Here is a 19,433-nt window from a genome sequence, read left to right as displayed (position 1 = left end):
TACTAAGTACTTTTGAACATGTTGTCTGAAAACTAGTTCGGCAGCCCAAATGCAGTGGAAATATCTTTTATAAGCAGTTGTTATTGTCTCACTTATTGAATTGACATCACTCAGTTCCAGTAAGATGGTGGTAGAGGAATAATGGGCAAAGTTTAAGCAGATTGTCAGTCATAGTCTGGAGAAGTATGTGCCCAGTAAGTGTAATAAGAATGGAAAAGACCAACCATGGCTTAATAAAGAAATTCAGATAATTCTGTGGAAGCAGAGGCTGTTGCATTCATGGTTCAAAAGAGAATGCGCAAATGACAACAGACAACAGTTAGTAGAGATTCTGGTAGATGTGAAAAGATGTAAGTGCGAAGCATACAACTACCACTGTCACATCTTAGCAAAAGATGTGGCAGATTACTCAAGAAAATTCTACTATGATGTGAAATCACTAAGTAGGTCTAAGGTTACCATCCAGTCATTCAGCCAGTCTTGCGTGGCAGTTGAAGATAGCAAAACAAAAGCTGAAGTTTTAAATTTCACGTTTAAGAAATCATTCTCTCACAGGAGAATCATACAAACATACTGTCATTGGACCCTAAAACAGACATCCTTTATGGATGATGTAGTAATAGACATCCCTGGCATAGAGACACAACTGAAAGAGTTGGAAACAAATAGGGCAACAGATCCAGATGGAATCCCAGTTCGGTTTTACAAAGAATACTCTGCAGAATTGGTCCCAACTTAGACCTTGACCGCTTAGAGACTGCTGGTGTTTGACCGCCACCAAGAGATGATGTACTACGCTTCATGGCGTAACATCCACCCTGATGCCACCCCCTCCGACGAGGGGACCTGCCTACAGGTGCCACCCTGCTGCAGCAAAGGCCACCTGGCAGGATGGCCATTGTTGGGAATCCCGATGCCTCAGGGTGACGGGCATCTACTCCTTGGGATACATGGGTAGTTAACGGCGCAGGCATCAGCAGAGTGATCCCTGTGTGGAGGGGGCTACAACCAACAGGGTACATGGCGGCCCCACCACAATGGACAAGCTACCATGCTGGATATCAGGCATGAACAAGCTAAGAAGTCCATTATCGTAGACAGCGCAGAAAGCGATACTGCACAGAGGATGGAGGAAGACACACCCAGGAGGGTGACCTCACCCAACAGCTGGAGAATGAGCAGAAGTGCAGATCCACGTTGACGAGGGGTGCGAGAGGTCTCAGCGCATGATGGACACTATGCTCCATGTACGGCACCCTTCCTCAACTGGCTCGCTCTTTGGGAAAATTTTGAAAAATTGAGGTCAAACCCTACAGGGGACCATCACATAAGGGCCAAAACATGTGAGACTCCTTTTAGCCATCTCTTATGACAGCCAGGAATACCTCAAGGCCTATTCTAACCCCTGGACCCTCAAGGGGTGAGGGTGGGGGGGGGGGGGGGGTGGGGGGGGGGGGGTGCTAATGTGCAAGTTGATCATACTGCAGGCGACTTTACATCCACAACCACAGCTAAAGCCATCCACCTCTACATCTGGAAACATCCAGACAGCTTTTCAGCAAGAGAGAATAGACGAGATGGTCACACTAAAATCAATAATTTTTTTAAATTTTTGATCTCTAGATGCCACAAGTTAAAAAGAGCTTCTTATGTTTCATACATTTATTAATTTTGTAGTTTTGGAACACTAATTCTATTAAGTAAATTATTCAAAAATAAAAATAGTCCTTATTGCCCATACAGCGTACTAAACATTTATTTACCTTTAGATTTTCCCCTTAGTGCTTTACAAATCGCTTCACATGTTTCAAGAATTATTTTGGTTAATGTGCAACATGGTACGCAAGCACTACTAGAGTAGCTCTTTCATGTATTAAGAAATCGTAATGTCACGGTGAGCCTGTCTTCTACACATACAACATTTCTCAAGTGAGTCTTCTGTTTTGTAATATGAGGAGCCACTTTACTAAGCAAACACTGAAATGCACTATCATCCATTCTTAAGTAATTTATATAACATGTGACGTCCTCTACTTGCAGCTTTCAAAATAAATTTTGCTGGGTTATTTTGTTATCTTGACATAATAACCATGGCTTCACGTAAGTGTGTTCCCTTTTTTTTACCAGTTTTCTTCCAAATACACACACAATGCAATTGTGGTACGAGCAACTGCAGCGCATTGTACCAAATAGTCATCTGCCATTTTGAAATCTGATGAAAACGATGACGACTGCATAATATCCTTTTCTAGCACCATGTCAGAGATCTTTGTCAATGAAATTTGATGAATATTTCACCATATTCCTTTGTCGAAGAAATATGACAGTGTAATACTGGCCTAAAAGATTCCGTGCCTAATGTTTGAGCTCCCGATAACTAGCAACCCTCTAACCACGTGTGCTTGCTAGGTCCATGCTAAGGAACGTGCCACCTGTACACTCACAGGATGAATAGGTGAGGCCAAACAGGCAGCCTTCCATTGGCCCTCCACCTCTAGCGATGCTAATGCGTTACCACCTGCCACTCGCCCTGCAGTGAGAGCAGATCCACCGTGTCAGGTACACTGGGAGGTGCCTCGGCAACAGATCCCCTGCAAAACAAGCGACACCTGTGGTGTCTTCAATGCAAAGCACCACATTCTCTGCTAGCGCTACACTTGAGGCTGCACCTGACTACGACTGACTTTAATCAAAAGCACATTCGGCTGTTTGCCAACTGCATCCAACCTCTCCTGTGTTTGCACACAACATGCACTCATCCTGTCCATGCTAGCAAGACTAATTGAAGAAGTGAACAATAAAAGTAATTATACTGCAGCCTTCATCATCTACACACAACAGGAAATTGGACATGTGTAGACTGGATATAGCATGAGTAGCGAAAGTACTTGTAACCTCGAAGATGACTAATCAACATAAACTACGACACACAAGGATAATTGTACAATAAAAAAAATAACCAAAATTACAGTGGTTACAGTAAAGTCATAAGTAAAATTTCTACAAGAAAGCATAATGGTATGACCACTTAATCATAATTATCAACTATCACAAACATTGTCATTTTTTTAATACAATTAATGATATTTACACATCACAATGTAACACCTGTTATTTCGGCATTGAATGACAATAAAGTAAATAATGTAACCTATGACAAAAATATTTAAAATATGATTAAAGCAAAGGTGCCAATATTATTTTATATAAAATTTCTGAGTACAATATACAATGCTATTTATATCATGTCCAAACAGATGGGGACTCAGGAACAAATGATATCTGAGTAAATTATCAATGTTGAGGTTCCCAGTAAATTACTGAGAAGCTACATGAATATAGAGGAAAGAAAAAATTAACTTGGGTTAACAGTACTAGGTATATAGTGTTAAACTAAATGGCTTAATAGGGAGTACCTTAGGATGCAGAAAATCTATCAAAATGCTTCATGTCTATAGGTGAGGCTAAAATAATTTAGCACATGGCATTCAATATATAGTGAAACAGGAATTATATAGGATACATCTCCCAAAGCAGATCAGTACCCAACATCAAAATGTATCAGATCAATATGCAACAAACAGCAAATGAGCTTTAAACATTTATTAAAAAACAAGGGTGAATCAGAGTCATCTGGTTTAGGCAAGTGAACACTGTGTAGAGCGACAAGAAGCATGTGACCAGTAAATGGGTAAATAAATTTAAAAAAAAAGTAAAGAAAAAAATATCTGTTTTGCTCAAGATGGGCCCATCCACAGTCAAATTTATTTGTAACCAAACACAGACAGGAGAGCTTCTACGTAAAGATGAAAAAGAGAAGATTAGATATTCGGATTGTCCCAAATGGATAGGGCAGGATGTTGCCAATACCAAGACACTGACTTCCTCAAATTATGCCATATGCAGGAATATCCTCCTAATTGTATTTCCTACCATTGCCAGACTGGTGTTTTGCTACATATCCCACCAATATAATAAAATATCCTAGTACATTCCTGTGCGCCATCTAGCTGTCCACCTTGTATCATTGGTTAAAACACAGTGGAAGAGAGAGAAACAAAGCTTGTGGTATAAATCCATGCTTCATCATCTATTGCAGTTATGCAACAGGTACTTCCTAAGCCATAAGAAGCAAATTCACCTGTGAATGTAGCAATTACCAGCCTCATTACAATATCACTATACTACCTTCAATGTAGACTGCCCCACTATCACACAATGTTCAGTGTGGATATGACCATGAAACAACTACCTATCATCGAATTGAGGACAAGAGCGAACTGGAATACCCAGCTGAGGAATATGACTATCAGCATAATGTTGCTGACTCCAACAGCACTTTCACAGCCCATGGCTTGGGACAGGAAAATTTTGCGAAAATTGCAACATAAAAAATTTTTGTAGCAAAATAATATGAAATTGGTGACTTTTATGAAATTTTGTGAAATTGGGCAATTTTCCATATAAAAATGTAATAAATCTGAGGATGGTGGTTTATTAATATTTTTATGTAATAGTTGTTGAATGCTGAAACTGGACTTTGACTGTTTTTTCCTTCAAGGCTGAGGTTCTTGCACTAAGGTAAAATGACATGTTATATCCTGCATAGTGAACGATGATGCGACAAGAAATGAAGATACCATAATTCCAACAAACACCAATACAGTGATAGTTTTAATCTCTGATGTCATGTTTCCTGCCACCTTTGCACAAAAGAAGAATAATATGCATTTTGTAGACATCTTTAATCTGATTTGTCAATTAAACTGGGTTCTTCCATCGTATGCAAGTATAAATATGAAAACTGCCAAATACCACACTTCAGGTTTGTAAACACGTAAATCAACATGCCATGTCCTAGGTTTTCTTCCATCAGCCAATCACAATGCAGGATACATGACATCACCACAGACATCACAATTGTCACATAAAGACAAAAGTAAGAGTTTAAAACGTGTTGAAGTGTGTAATTCGACTGATCACTTCTTATGGGATCACATTCATTGGTTTCACCAATTCACAATCAACTCACCTACATCTACATCATACTCTGCAAGCCACCTAATGGGGTGTGGCGGAGGGTACTTTCAGTACGACTACCTGATCCCTCCAACCCTGTTCCACTCACAAATAGTGTGAGGGAAGAATGATTGTCAGTAAGCCTCTGAATTGGCTCTAATTTCTCGAATTTTCTCCTCGGGGTCAAGTGCGAAATGTATGTAGGGGGAAGTAATATGTTGTCCGACTCCTCCTGAAAAGTGCTGCCCCGAAATATCAATAGTAAATCTCTCCGTGATGCACAACACCTCTCTTATAAAGTCTACCAGTGGAGTTTGGTTAGCATCTCCGTAACACACTCTCGCTGGCTAAACGATCCCGTGACGAAACATGCCGCTCTTAGTTGGATCTTCTCTATCTCCTCTATTAGTCCTACCTGATAGGGATCCCAGATAGATGAATAATACTCACGAAATGGGTAAACAAGTGCCTTACAAGCCACTTCTTTCGTCGATCAGTTACATTTCCGTAAGATTCTTCCGATGAATCTGAGTCTGGTGCCTGCTTTTCCCACTATCTGTTTTATATGGTCATTCCACTTAAAGTCGCTCCTCCAGATAGTTATGCCTACATATTTTATGGTAGACGTCTCCAGTTGTTTCTCATCAGTAGTGTAGCTGTACAGTAGTGAATTTCTTTTCCTATGTATGCGCAATATGTTACATTTATTTACGTTCATGGTCAACTGCCAGAGTCTGCACCATTCATCAATTCTCTGCATGTCATTCTGCAAATTCTTACAATCTTCTGGCATTGCTCATATTTTTTTCATTGAACGGCAATGCGGGGCGGTGTCAAATACCTTACTGAAATCAAGGAACATGGCATCAACCTCAGCACCGTCGTCCACTGCACTGGGGATCTCATGGATGAACAGAGTGAGCCGAGTTTCGCAGGATCTCTGTCTGTGGCATCCATGTTGATTTTTATAGAGGAGATGTTCATTTTGCAAGAATGTCATAATTCTTGAGCACAAAACATGTCCCATAATTCTACAACAGATTGATGTCAATGATATAGGTCTGTAATTGTGTAGATCTGTCTTACAGCCTTTCTTGAAAATGGTAATGACCTTTGCTTTTTTCCAGTCAGGTACCTTTCATTGCACAAGTGATCTACGATAAATTACTGCCAGAAGTGGAGCAAGTTCTTTTGCATAATCTTTACTGAATCTTACAGGTATCTCATTTGGTCCCGAGAAGCCTTTCTATTACTAAGCGATTGTAGCTGCGTTTCAGTTCCGCGATCGGTTATCTCAATAATGTGCGAACATCAAAATGGAGGGACAGTGTTACGATCTTCCACAAAGAAAAAACTTTGGAAGACCGAATTCAGTATTTTGGCCTTCTCTCTGTTATCTTCAGTTTTGGTGTGGTGTGGTTGCTGACAGAATGAATAGATGTTTTTTAACAACTTACTGATTTTACATACGACCAAAATCTCTTAGGATTTTTACTGGGGTCGACTGACAACATCTTACTTTCAAAATCATTGAACGCTTCTCTCACTGCTCTCCTTACGCTCAATTTCGCTTCGTTCAGCTTTTGTTTGTCAGCTAGGTTTTTAATTCTCTTGAATCTTAGATGAAGTGCTCTTTGTTTACGTAGCACTTTTCTAACACACCTGTTAAACCATGGTGGATCTTTCCCATTCTTTAAAACCTTACTCAGAGCATACTTGTCTAGGGCATATTGAACAATGCCTTTGAAATTTTTCCATTTCTTCTCCATATCTTCGTCCTCATCGCCGAATATTTGATGCTGACTGCTGAGATATTCTAAAATTTGTATCCCTCACCCTTGCTGAGCAAATATATCTTCCTACCTTTCTTAACATTCCTTGTAGGGCACGTCGTCATAGATGCTGTCACAGCCTTATGATCACCAATACCTTCCTCTACGTCAACTGATTCAATAACTTCAGATCTGTTTGTTGCCAGGAGGTCTAAGACGTTACCCTCATGAGTTGGTTCTCTATCTGCTCAAAGTAATTTTTGGAGAAGACATCCAGAACAATGCCACACGTTTGAGTGTAGCGGCAGCTGCCAAGCTGAGAGTATGCTTCTGCAAAGAAGTGAACTGTACGTGTGTATTTCACTGTGTAGACCAGTGGTTAGAAAATTAATCATAGTTTTTGTTGTTGCAGAAGTCTTATGAATATCCTTGTGTAGGGCGGCTTCCTAGTGTAAATTTTCCGTCGCCAGAGACTCTGCCATGCCACTAAGTTTTAATTTTGTGCTAGTAGGCAGCAGACAGTTTAGATCAGTGCACTCTAGTCTGAATATTTAGCTCGTGCAGTAACTTTTCGGCAAACAGGATTTCTAATAACAGGTATCTGTGAATACATCAACTTCAGTAGAGAAAATTATTTCTGTTTAATAGCTTGCGGTCTCAGAGCACAGTGAGAAATCTGCACAGCAACTTTTAGTGTACTTTATTTTCCTTTGGTATATTTTCAAACTCAGTAGTGCCATTTGAGACCTTATATATATTTTACACACAGTATGATACAGCTAGGGGCTGTGCTTGTTGTGAGCAGACACAAGGAGAGTTGGCTGCTGTCCGTAAGCAGCTGGAAGCTGCATTGGCTACTGTCAACAAGCTTCTAGCTAATGCTCAAAGTTGTGGTGACATCGTGGCGCCAGTGATGAGACCTGTGACATCTTTGGTGCCACTGGAATCCCCTGGTGACCCAGATGTCGCTGCGTCTTCTGATACGCAACATCTGACCAGTCTATCCTCACTCCAGAGTGGGTGGCAGACAGTGGTGGGTTCGCATGTCACTGGGCGGAAGGCGAAAGAGGGAGCAGGCTGTGCGGCTGGCTCCTAACGTCTTAGCAATAGGTACGATGTGTTACCCAGTGTTGATGATAACTCTGAGCCAGAAAGGGATGACTCTCCTGTTGGGCCAGCGGTCAATTTTCCTGCCCAGTCCGGACAAGTACAGAGTGTGGGTACACTAGTCACTGGGAGCTCCAATGTTACGTTGGTGATGGAGCCCCTCAGGGAGATAGCAGACAAGGCAGAAAAGAATTCCAGAGTGCATTCGGTATGCCTGATGAGAGGTCTCATCTGTGATGTGGAAGAGGCCCTGCCAGCAGCTATGGAGCGCACTGCCAAGTACTTTATTGTGAATAGCAGAGTAATCATGTAGATATAGATGTGGGTGCAACTGGCTGCATGCAGTGGCACATGTCAGCACAAATGATGCCTGCCACTTGGGTTCCGAGGCCATCCGTGGTTCCTTTCGGCAGCTGGCTGATTTGGTGAAGGCAACTAGCAATGCATGCAGGGCGCAAGCTAAGCTGTCTATTTGTAGCATTGTACCCAGGGTTGATCGCGGTACTCATCTTCTTTCAACATAACCTAGATCTCACACTAAAAAAAAAAGACTGTTGCTGCAAACTGCATTCACAATCAAATAAATGCTGAAATAAGCATTATCGGTGATTTGTTTTATGCCACAAACACATTTTTATGTTGTCATATAACTCATACTGTGATTCACTGATAGAAGCAAACAGAGCAGGTGGCACACTGATTTGTGTGTTTGTGAAGTTTTGATATTTGGTGGCTTTCATATTTGTACTATTGTACTTTCTACACAGTTTAAATGATGCATCGCATTAATGAACTCTCCACATTGCAAAGCTTTTGGTATGATTTGTTGCACAAAAATATCAGGAACTGTGACTTTGTTGAGTAAAACTGTTATCTCTGTTAGAAAGCTGTACAGTAATTGCAGCATGTCATTCTTGTTGTTGTGGTCTGCAGTCCGAAGACTGGTTTGATGGACCTCTCCCATTCTACTCTATCCTGTGCAAGCCTCTTCATCTCCGAGTAACAACTGGAAATTAAATCCTTCTGAATCTGCTCACTGTATTCATTTGTTGGTCTGCCTCTATGATTTTTATCCTCCCCTCCCTCTCACTCCCTCCAATACTAAATTAGTGATCCCTTGATGTTTCAGACTGTGTCCTATCAACCAATCCCTTTTTCTAGTCAGGCTGTGCCAAAATGTATTTTCTCCCAGTTCTGTTCAATACCTCCTCATTAGTTACATGATCTATTTATCTAATCTTCAGTGTTCTTCTGTAGCACTAAATTTTAAAAGCTTCTAGTCTCTTCTTATCTAAACTGTTTATTGTCCACATCTCACTTCCATACATGTCTACACTCCACACAAATAATTTCAGAAAGGCTTCCTAACACTTAAATCTATATTCAATGTTCAGAAATTTCTCTTCTATGAAGCACTTTCTTTGACATTACCAGTCTACATTTTAAACACACTCTACTTCAGCCATCATCAGTTATTTTAGTACACAAATATCAAAGTTCATATACTACTTCAAGTATCTTATTTCCTAATCTAATACCCTCACTATCACCTGATTTTGTTCAACACATTCCATTATCATTGTTTGCTTCCATTGGAGTTCATTTTATATACACCTTCTAAGACATTTTCCAATCTGTTCAACTGCTCTTCCAAGTCCCTTGCTATCTCTGACAGAATTATGTCATCAGCAAACCCCAAAGCTTTTATTTCTTCTCCCTACACTTTAATTCCTATTCCAAATCTTTCTTTGGTTTCCTTTACTGCTTGCTCAGTATACAGACTGAATAACACTGGGGGTATGCTACAACCCTGTCTCAGTCTTTTTTCAATCACTGTTTCCATTTCATGTCCCTTGACACTCATAACTGCCACCTGGTTCCTGTACAAGCTTTTCACTCCCTGTATTTTACCCCTGCTACCATCAGAATTTCAAAGAGAGTATTCCAGCTAACACTATCAAAAGCTTTCTCTAAGTCTACAAATACTATAAAGTAGGTTTGCCTTTCCTAAACCAGCACTCTAAGGTAAGTTGTAGGGTCAATATTGCCTTGTGTGCACCTACAATTCCCTGAAATCCAAGTTGATCCGGTTTCTAACAGTTTATCCATTCATCTGTAAAGAATTTGAGTTAGTATTTTGCAACCATGACTTATTACACTTACAGTTCACTAATATTCACACCTGTCAGCACCTGCTTTCTTTGGAATTTTAATTACTACAGCTTTGTCAACATGCCTAGTACATTTCACCTTGGTTTACATGACTGACAAATACTTAGAAAACCTTCACACACTTTCACAGGGATGAGGCTAGACACAGACAGTTGGGGTACATCAATTCCGCCCTGCAGGAGAAAAGGGTGATGACAGGACACACGGGCATCTGGCTACCCTCTAACATTAACAATGCCAAATCCAATAATCACCATGCCAACTCCTTGTAGATATGGGGTGAAGAAAAAAGCAGCAGCTATGTTATTGTGGGAAACAAATTTTTGGTGATGAAACCAGCAAGCTTCTGAAAAACATGATGAGACGGACACAAATCCACACAAATCTGGGTTTCAACAGACCTCGGTACTCACTTCAACCATGGAATGATACGATAAACTCTTTTAATAGTGACGTGTCAAAGATGGAGTTAAGTGTACCTGAAATGGTAGGTTTCAGTCATGCAGATAATCTAAACAGAAACAAATGCCTTTCATATTTAGTGGAAAAGCAACTTTCCAAACCAGTAGAAAATGTGGACATTGTCAAATGTCCCATGTTGTAATTCCTTACATCACCATTTGTATAGGCATATCCCTCCTTCACTCCAGGTTCCAGGTGTCTTTAATGCACCCCCCCCCCCCCCCCTCTACAGTTGATTGACTGTTGGTTGCCTTGGAAGTGGGCATTACATCTTCTCCAGTAGATCTGTATTACAGTTTTAAGAGGTTAAGGAAACAACTGAGACATGACACACCTGTACAAAAGACGACTAGCAAAATTCTGTTGGCTGCCTTGTGATGAACAGGTACATGGTCCACAGTAGGGGCACCTTTCAGAGGTCTTGCAAATATAATTAGCAGTAAATAAACAGTTCAGAACAGTTTATGAAGCACTTATCAGGAACAATTTTGGCCCAAGATGGCCTTTGACGAGGTAGGATAAGCCTGTGACAGTACTGGAATAGGTAATGTGAGGCGAGTGGATTGGGCAGGTCTTGTACCAATGACTTCCACAGGAGTATGTTCCCTGTAGCAAGGGGCTGGGATTTTTTTTATAGAGATTGACCAGGATGTTGTGGAGGCTCAATGTGTGACAGAACACCACTTTAGGAGGAGTGTGAAGGCTCTTGGGTAGTATGTCCCTCATTTTAGGGCACAATGATTGATAACCAAAGCTTTGATGAAGGATGCTGTTCAGTAGTTCCAGTACAGAGTGGTATTGGGTGGTGAAGGGGGGCACTCCTTTGTAGCTTGTTCTTGGGGGTTGTGGGAGGATTGGGGGTCTGTGGGGACATGGTGCAAGAAATCCATTTGTGGACTAGGTCTGGGGGACAGTGTCTGTCTGTGAAGGTCTTTGGAAAACCTTCAGCACACTGGGCAAAGGAATTTTTGGCATGGAAGGCATGGTAGTTGTCAAAATGCAAGTACTATTGGTGGCTGGTGGGTTTAATGTGCATAGAGATACTTGATTTTAATGGCTCTTCACAATCTGGACCATCTGGATCCTCCACTCCACCACTAGCTTTTCTGAACTGTGGAGATGGGAGTCATCCTTATAACACACACTGTGCTCCTGAAATTACCCTGGCCTTGGCCTACAATAACCTAGTGTCCTCACAACCTCCACTTGACCATTCCTGCCCCCTCTGTTCTATAACCTCCTCCCATCCTCATTGTGCACGCTTTCTGCCAATAATGCCCCCATCCACCTTTTACTCTCTTGCTCCTCTTCCCCCCCTCCCCCCTCATGAGGCTGCCCTGGTAACCTCGTCATGCCTCCTTCTACACAAGTCCCTGCACACTCCACCAGGCAGCACTCTTCTCTTCCACTATACGTATTCTGCTATTCCTCCCCCTTCCCTACTCCACTGTCAGCTGCTGCTATTGTTCAACACAACAGTTGCAGTCTGACTAAAGTGACTGAAAACAGAAGGTGTGTGTGTGTGTGTGTGTGTGTGTGTGTGTGTGTGTGTGTGTGTGTGTGTGTAATGTTGACGAAGGCCTTAATGGTCAAAAGCTTTAAATGTGAGAGTCTTTTTGTTGTCCCTATCTGTGACTCATCATCTCCGCTATATGGTGAGTAGCAACTTTTCTTCTCATAATTGAGGCTTGTAATAGTTTATCAAGCCAGAATGTTGCCAGAAATTAAACATTATAAAATAACAAACTACTACCATCATCAAGTAAATGAGAATAACACATTATGATAAAACATTAATATACTTATTTAGTGACATCATAAAACTCTTCGCTCAAGATAATATAGATAATAATTATAGAAGCAGGAGTAACAAATAAGAAATTATAATGATTTACTTCACTTTGCACCATGTACTCTCACAAAAGTATTATCTACATATGATGCCAGACAAAGTCATTACTTGTCAGTTAACTGATCTGCTTTCAAATCCTAATCTAGAAGGCTGGTTTGTATGGCAAATATTTCCAATACCAAACATATAGCGGTACACCTTAGTCAGAACTATGAAATTCCAAAAATATTTTCCAAATTTTATTCATGTGAAGCCTTGCACCAATTATTAAGTTCGGGATTAAGGATCATTCATTAGCTTCGGGCAGGATGGCAACAACCTGAATCATCATTTTTTTTATGTCACCAGTCAAATACCACCAGCAATACAACAAAATGTCAACAGGGTGTGAGAGAATTATTTATGCCCTATGTCCTGGAGAAAACTGGTATAACAACAAGGTGCTTTCATTTTATTAGGAGAGGCTAAGAAGAGAGAGCGAGCATGCCAATGCCAGAGCCAACCATGCTTGCGGGCCTATTTTTTGTCGAGTAAACTCATGTGTTTTTTGGCTGTCGGAATTTCAGGAAGCAATTGAACCTAATGATTACAACAGCACTGAGGGTGAACTTATAACCAAGGTAAATGTGTCAGTTAGAAGAATTTCTTAATTGTGTACCTGCCACCATGTACCGTATCTACAATTCTGATATTTCGAATCACACTCCCAACAAAACACTATCGTTAAGAAGATGAGGTTATGAAGTTCACACTGGTTTGACAGCACTCAATTTATTATACTTTAAATGCAAGCAAGATTATTCTATGAGCCTAATTGTGCTTGTCTGCAATTGCCTTCATTGACTTAACACCTTTTGAATTGAGTTATCCATTGCTGGTAGGTTCTTTACAGTTGGCTTTAAGAGTCAATCCCTGCCTTTCATCCAATTAACCTCAGTTCCACAAACTAATAACCTTTATACCTGATCATGCACAATGCATACACTCGCACCCCTCTGATGCCAAACTGAATGGCGGGCCATAACCTTGTTTTACAACAGAGCTTACCCATCAGTTACACTAATGCACTGGAGCAAATATGTGTAAAAGTGGATTTGATCTGTTAGGACAGGATAGATATCTGTACACTTACACACTCAGTAACTTAATTACGTTCTAGAATATTTCAAAGGGAAATCTATAATACTATTGGGAGAGACCAAAAACTTAGGGGCTTTTGAGAAAACGAATATTTATTCTAACGATAGAAAACTGAAACATACATTAATTAATTCTCTGCATAACCTTCCTGCTCTTCAATGCACCTTCTCCAACATCTCAATAGCTTTTTTTAATCCATTGGAGAAAAGATTTTTAATTGCATTTGTAACCAATTTTGCACTGCATCAATGAATTCTGCATCGGTTGCAAACCTTCTTCCCCTCAGCACTCTCTTCAATGGTCCAGAGATATGGAAATTGCTTGGAGCCATGTCTGGACTGCATGAAGAGTGTTCCAGCAATTCGAGTCCCAATTCCTTCATTGTTTTGGCCATTCATTTGGCGGAATGTTGCTGAGCATTATCTTGCTGCAAGATGACAGTTTTCCACAACATTTGGATCTGATAGCAAGTTTCAGTTTAGTTCACAACACATCACAATAGTTTTATGTTCACAGATTTGCCTCTTGGGGTGAAATAAACTGCTACAACACCTGCCATGTCCCAGAATAGTGCTAGCATAACCTTAATGAACTGCTACAACACCTGCCATGTCCCAGAATAGTGTTAGCATAATCTTATCAGCTGACAGTTGATGTTTAATTTTCTTAACTTCTGGTGATGATAGGTGTTTCCAACCATGCTCTCAACCATACTTTTCGGTTTGTGATGATGCACCCATGTTTCATCTACAGTAATGACTTGCTGTAAAAATACATCTCCATCATGGTGATAATAGGCCAAATGTTTATGAGAGATGTCCATCCTTTGCGCCTTATGCTGTGCTGACAATTCTTTTCTTCCCTACCTAGCATACACTTTCCAAAAATTTTGCGTGTCATGCAAGATGGAATATGCTGACTTATTTGTAAAATATTGGCAATTTCGTCCACTGTGATTCAACTGTTTCTCATAACCATACCCTCAACGAATTGCAAATTGTTCTCAATTGTTAATAACGACTGCCTAGGCGATCTTCCCTGTTTGAAGCACTCTATCCATTCGTATATCTTGCTTCACGATAAACAGCTGTATCTATACTGCGCTTGCTTTTCTGCAAGTTTAACGCCTTTCGCAAACAAAAAGCAAATCACCCTGCCATCATTTCTCCTTGTAGTAGACTGACTATGGAGCTGCCATGTTTCATGGTCTACTACAATAAAACAACTAACGTGACAATAGGAGTGGCACATTGTATGGAACTGTTGCAGATGACAATACTCCAGCCCTGGATAGTAGCATTTTTATCGAACCCTACAGCGAAAAACTGGAAATGTGTCGTTTACATTTTGACTTCCCCCTTTCATATTAAGACAAGATAGTGTTTAACGTTGTTACTCAACAAATTGAAAAGTTCTCGACTGATTTACTTCAAACTTTTACGCGATATTCTCATAATTGTTTGGAAAGACATAGACCAGATTTTTTAAAACAACAACTTACAGGTTTACTGTTAAAACCAAGCACAAGAAAGGAAACGCTGTGCTGTGAGAATGTGTGGTTTAGTTTTCTGTCTCACAGTCTGTTTGAACTAATGCGTGGATTAGTTTTCTTTCTCACAATAAAGTGGGAGAAAGAGGAGGAGGACAGAGAGATGGGGGGAGATGATGGATAAAGACAGAGGGACGGGACAGGTGGAGGAGGAGGAGGAGGACAAAGAGAGGGAGAGGAATAGGAATAAGAGGGGGACAAAGAGAGGGAGAGGAATAGGAATAAGAGGGGGACAAAGAGAGGGAGAGAAATAAGAGTAGGAAAAGGACGAAGATAAAGATAGAAAGAGGAAGTAGAGGAGGAAGACAAAGAGAGAAAGAGGAGGAAGACAAAGAGAGAAAGAGGAGGAAGACAAAGAGAGAAAGAGGAGGAAGACAAAGAGAGAAAGAGGAGGAAGACAAAGAGAGAAAGAGGAGGAAGACAAAGAGAGAAAGAGGAGGAAGACAAAGAGAGAAAGAGGAGGAAGACAAAGAGAGAAAGAGGAGGAAGACAAAGAGAGAAAGAGGAGGAAGACAAAGAGAGAAAGAGGAGGAACAGGAGGAAAACAACGAAAGGCGGGGAAAGGGAGGGGCGAGGAGGTGGGGAAAGGGAGGGGCGAGGAGGCGGGGAAAGGGAGGGGCGAGGAGGCGGGGAAAGGGAGGGGCGAGGAGGCGGGGAAAGGGAGGGGCGAGGAGGCGGGGAAAGGGAGGGGCGAGGAGGCGGGGAAAGGGAGGGGCGAGGAGGCGGGGAAAGGGAGGGGCGAGGAGGCGGGGAAAGGGAGGGGCGAGGAGGCGGGGAAAGGGAGGGGCGAGGAGGCGGGGAAAGGGAGGGGCGAGGAGGCGGGGAAAGGGAGGGGCGAGGAGGCGCGGAAAAGGGGGGCGGGGAAAGTGGGGGCAGAGGGGGTGGGGAAACGTGGGGGTGGAGGAGGCGGAGAGAGAGGGGGCGGAGGAGGCGGAGAGAGAGAGAGAGGGCGGAGGAGGCGGAGAGAGAGGGGGCGGAGGAGGCGGAGAGAGAGGGGGCGGAGGAGGCGGAGAGAGAGAGAGGGCGGAGTAGGCGGAGAGAGAGAGAGGGCGGAGTAGGCGGAGAGAGAGAGAGAGGGCGGAGTAGGCGGAGAGAGAGAGAGGGCGGAGTAGGCGGAGAGAGAGAGAGGGCGGAGTAGGCGGAGAGAGAGAGAGGGCGGAGTAGGCGGAGAGAGAGAGAGGGCGGAGTAGGCGGAGAGAGAGAGAGAGGGCGGAGTAGGCGGAGAGAGAGAGAGGGCGGAGTAGGCAGAGAGAGAGAGAGGGCGGAGTAGGCGGAGAGAGAGAGAGGGCGGAGTAGGCGGAGAGAGAGAGAGGGCGGAGTAGGCGGAGAGAGAGAGGGCGGAGTAGGCGGAGAGAGAGAGGGCGGAGTAGGCGGAGAGAGAGAGGGCGGAGTAGGCGGAGAGAGAGAGGGCGGAGTAGGCGGAGAGAGAGAGAGGGCGGAGTAGGCGGAGAGAGAGAGAGGGCGGAGTAGGCGGAGAGAGAGAGAGAGGGCGGAGTAGGCGGAGAGAGAGAGAGGGCGGAGTAGGCGGAGAGAGAGAGAGGGCGGAGTAGGCGGAGAGAGAGAGAGGGCGGAGTAGGCGGAGAGAGAGAGGGCGGAGGAGGCAGAGAAAGAAAGGGCGGAGGAGGCAGAGAAAGAAAGGGCGGAGGAGGCAGAGAAAGAGAGGGCGGAGGAGGCGGAGAAAGAGAGGGCGGAGGAGGCGGAGAAAGAGAGGGCGGAGGAGGCGGAGAAAGAGAGGGCGGAGGAGGCGGAGAAAGAGAGGGCGGAGGAGGCGGAGAAAGAGAGGGCGGAGGAGGCGGAGAAAGAGAGGGCGGAGGAGGCGGAGAAAGAGAGGGCGGAGGAGGCGGAGAAAGAGGAGGGAAGGGAGAGACACGACGTATATCCAATTTTGATACAGGGCTATTACAAATGATTGAAGCGATTTCATAAATTCACTGTAGCTCCATTCATTGACATATGGTCACGACACACTACAGATACATAGAAAAACTCATTAAGTTTTTTTCGGCTGAAGCCGCACTTCAGGTTTCTGCCGCCAGAGCACTCGAGAGCGCAGTGAGACAAAACGGTGACAGGAGCCGAGAAAGAGTATGTTGTACTTGAAATGCACCTACATCAGTCAGTCATAACAGTGCAACGACACTTCAGGATGAAGTTCAACAAAGATTCACCAACTGCTAACTCCATTCGGCGATGGTATGCGCAGTTTAAAGCTTCTGGATGCCTCTGTAAGAGGAAATCAACGGGTCGGCCTGCAGTGAGCGAAGAAACGGTTGAACGCGTGCGGGCAAGTTTCACGCGTAGCCTGCGGAAGTCAACGAATAAAGCAAGCAGGGAGCTAAACGTACCACAGCCGACGGTTTGGAAAATCTTATGGAAAAGGCTAAAGCAGAAGCCTTACCATTTACAGTTGCTACAAGCCCTGACACCCAATGACAAAGTCAAACGCTTTGAATTTTCGGCGCGGTTGCAACAGCTCATGGAAGAGGATGCGTTCAGGTGAAACTTGTTTTCAGTGATGAAGCAACATTTTTTCTTAATGGTGAAGTGAACAGACACAATGTGCGAATCTGGGCGGTAGAGAATCCTCACGCATTCGTGCAGCAAATTCGCAATTCACCAAAAGTTAAGGTGTTTTGTGCAATTTCACGGTTTAAAGTTTACGGCCCCTTTTTCTTCTGCGAAAAAAACGTTACAGGACACATGTATCTGGACATGCTGAAAATTGGCTCATGCCACAACTGGAGACCGACAGCGCCGACTTCATCTTTCAACAGGATGGTGCTCCACCGCGCTTCCATCATGATGTTCGGCATTTCTTAAACAGGAGATTGGAAAACCGATGGATCGGTCGTGGTGGAGATCATGATCAGCAATTCATGTCATGGCCTCCACGCTCTCCCGACTTAACCCCATGCGATTTCTTTCTGTGGGGTTATGTGAAAGATTCAGTGTTTAAACATCCTCTACCAAGAAACGTGCCAGAACTGCGAGCTCGCATCAACGATGCTTTCGAACTCATTGATGGGGACATGCTGCGCTGAGTGTGGGAGGAACTTGATTATCAGCTTGATGTCTGCCGAATCACTAAAGGGGCACATATCGAACATTTGTGAATGCTTAAAAAAACTTTGAGTTTTTGTATGTGTGTGCAAAGCACTGTGAAAATATCTCAAATAATAAAGTTATTGTAGAGCTGTGAAATCGCTTCAATCATTTGTAATAACCCTGTAAATATGTAGCAATTGTGAAACATTGCTATGTTTGCTAGTATTACATAAATATCGGTTATATACTGTGAACTACAGTTTATGAAAGGTTCTGCTCTAATTTAGGACCCTCTAATTTAGACCACTATGTGGCTTTGCATCTTGTGTGTTTCTATTTACAGTATTTCTACGACTCAGAATTAAGTACACCTACTGTCACACAGTTAAACACTTACTTCTTGTAGTTTTCTGTCAAGTTTTTCTTGGGCATCCTGTTCCCGCTTCACAGCCTCGAGTTTCTCAATCAATATGGCAGCGAAATCATCTGGATTCATTGGATAAACCTTCAAAAATGAATGAATTTGTTATAACAGCAGTTGAATTCAAACTGATTAGTCACATTTTCAGCAGCATATAATAATTGTAGAATAACAGTTTTTACACACCTGCTCCTTCAAGATTCGCTGTGTTCGAGGTATAACTGTGTAATGCATGTAAGGGTCCCGATTAATGCTAGCACTCTCCTTGATCTGCTTGCAGTGGCGAATATATTGCTTCTTGGATGAACGAGCACGACCAACTGACATTCCATCACTAGAGCAAACATAAATAAAATATTTGTGTAGCAAATAGCATAACTGTTAAGCAAAAACTGGAGGAGAAAAAGAAAAGTATTACAACTAGAAACAAAAATCAAGATAGTAATTGCAGTTTTCTGCAACCTCTGGTAAAATCCTTCCGACTTTGTATTTGAAAAACATGTAATATGTTACAGATTTTGCCTCGCGTGCCAAAAAACAAAAGTCTGAACGGTCCATGGTGTAATGCTAGTTCATAAGGTGCATGAGGCACAATATTTCAGAGGTCAGACATGTTGCTGTTATCAAGAGTGCTGATGTCAGTCTCATCACCAAATTATTGTGCCCTCCAAAAGTACACCCTTGGACTACTTGATCAACTAATGGACGGGATTTCTCCCTGAATCAAGAATCACAAAAAATTCTGGTTTTATTTTAATACTTTTAAGGTAAAGCGGAACAGAATACTAAAATAATAGAAAACAGCAATTTCCAACATTTGTCAAACACACACAGATTCATTTCTGATTCAGAATTTAAAAGCTGATTAGAAAATATTTAATTATCCTTGTACAG

The 19,433-nt window shown here is 42.5% G+C and overlaps 1 protein-coding gene across 3 annotated transcripts in view; it reads right to left on the bottom strand.

The window, feature by feature from the left end:
* The window catches only part of LOC124776400 (axin), a 268,089-nt gene that overhangs the window by 127,313 nt on the left and 121,343 nt on the right, over positions 1-19,433 (bottom strand). For all 3 annotated transcript variants that reach the window (XM_047251377.1, XM_047251378.1, XM_047251379.1), the window contains 2 exons: positions 18,726-18,873; positions 18,516-18,623 (listed from right to left, as the gene is read on the bottom strand). In XM_047251377.1, coding sequence (XP_047107333.1) covers positions 18,516-18,623; positions 18,726-18,873 — 256 coding nt within the window. The remainder of the gene's footprint in view (positions 1-18,515; positions 18,624-18,725; positions 18,874-19,433) is intronic.

This window comes from Schistocerca piceifrons, chromosome 2 (genome assembly GCF_021461385.2).
Source record: "Schistocerca piceifrons isolate TAMUIC-IGC-003096 chromosome 2, iqSchPice1.1, whole genome shotgun sequence".
NCBI lineage: Eukaryota > Metazoa > Arthropoda > Insecta > Orthoptera > Acrididae > Schistocerca > Schistocerca piceifrons.
Note: the sequence above shows the minus strand (reverse complement) of the source record. Positions and strands in the feature narration are given on the sequence as shown.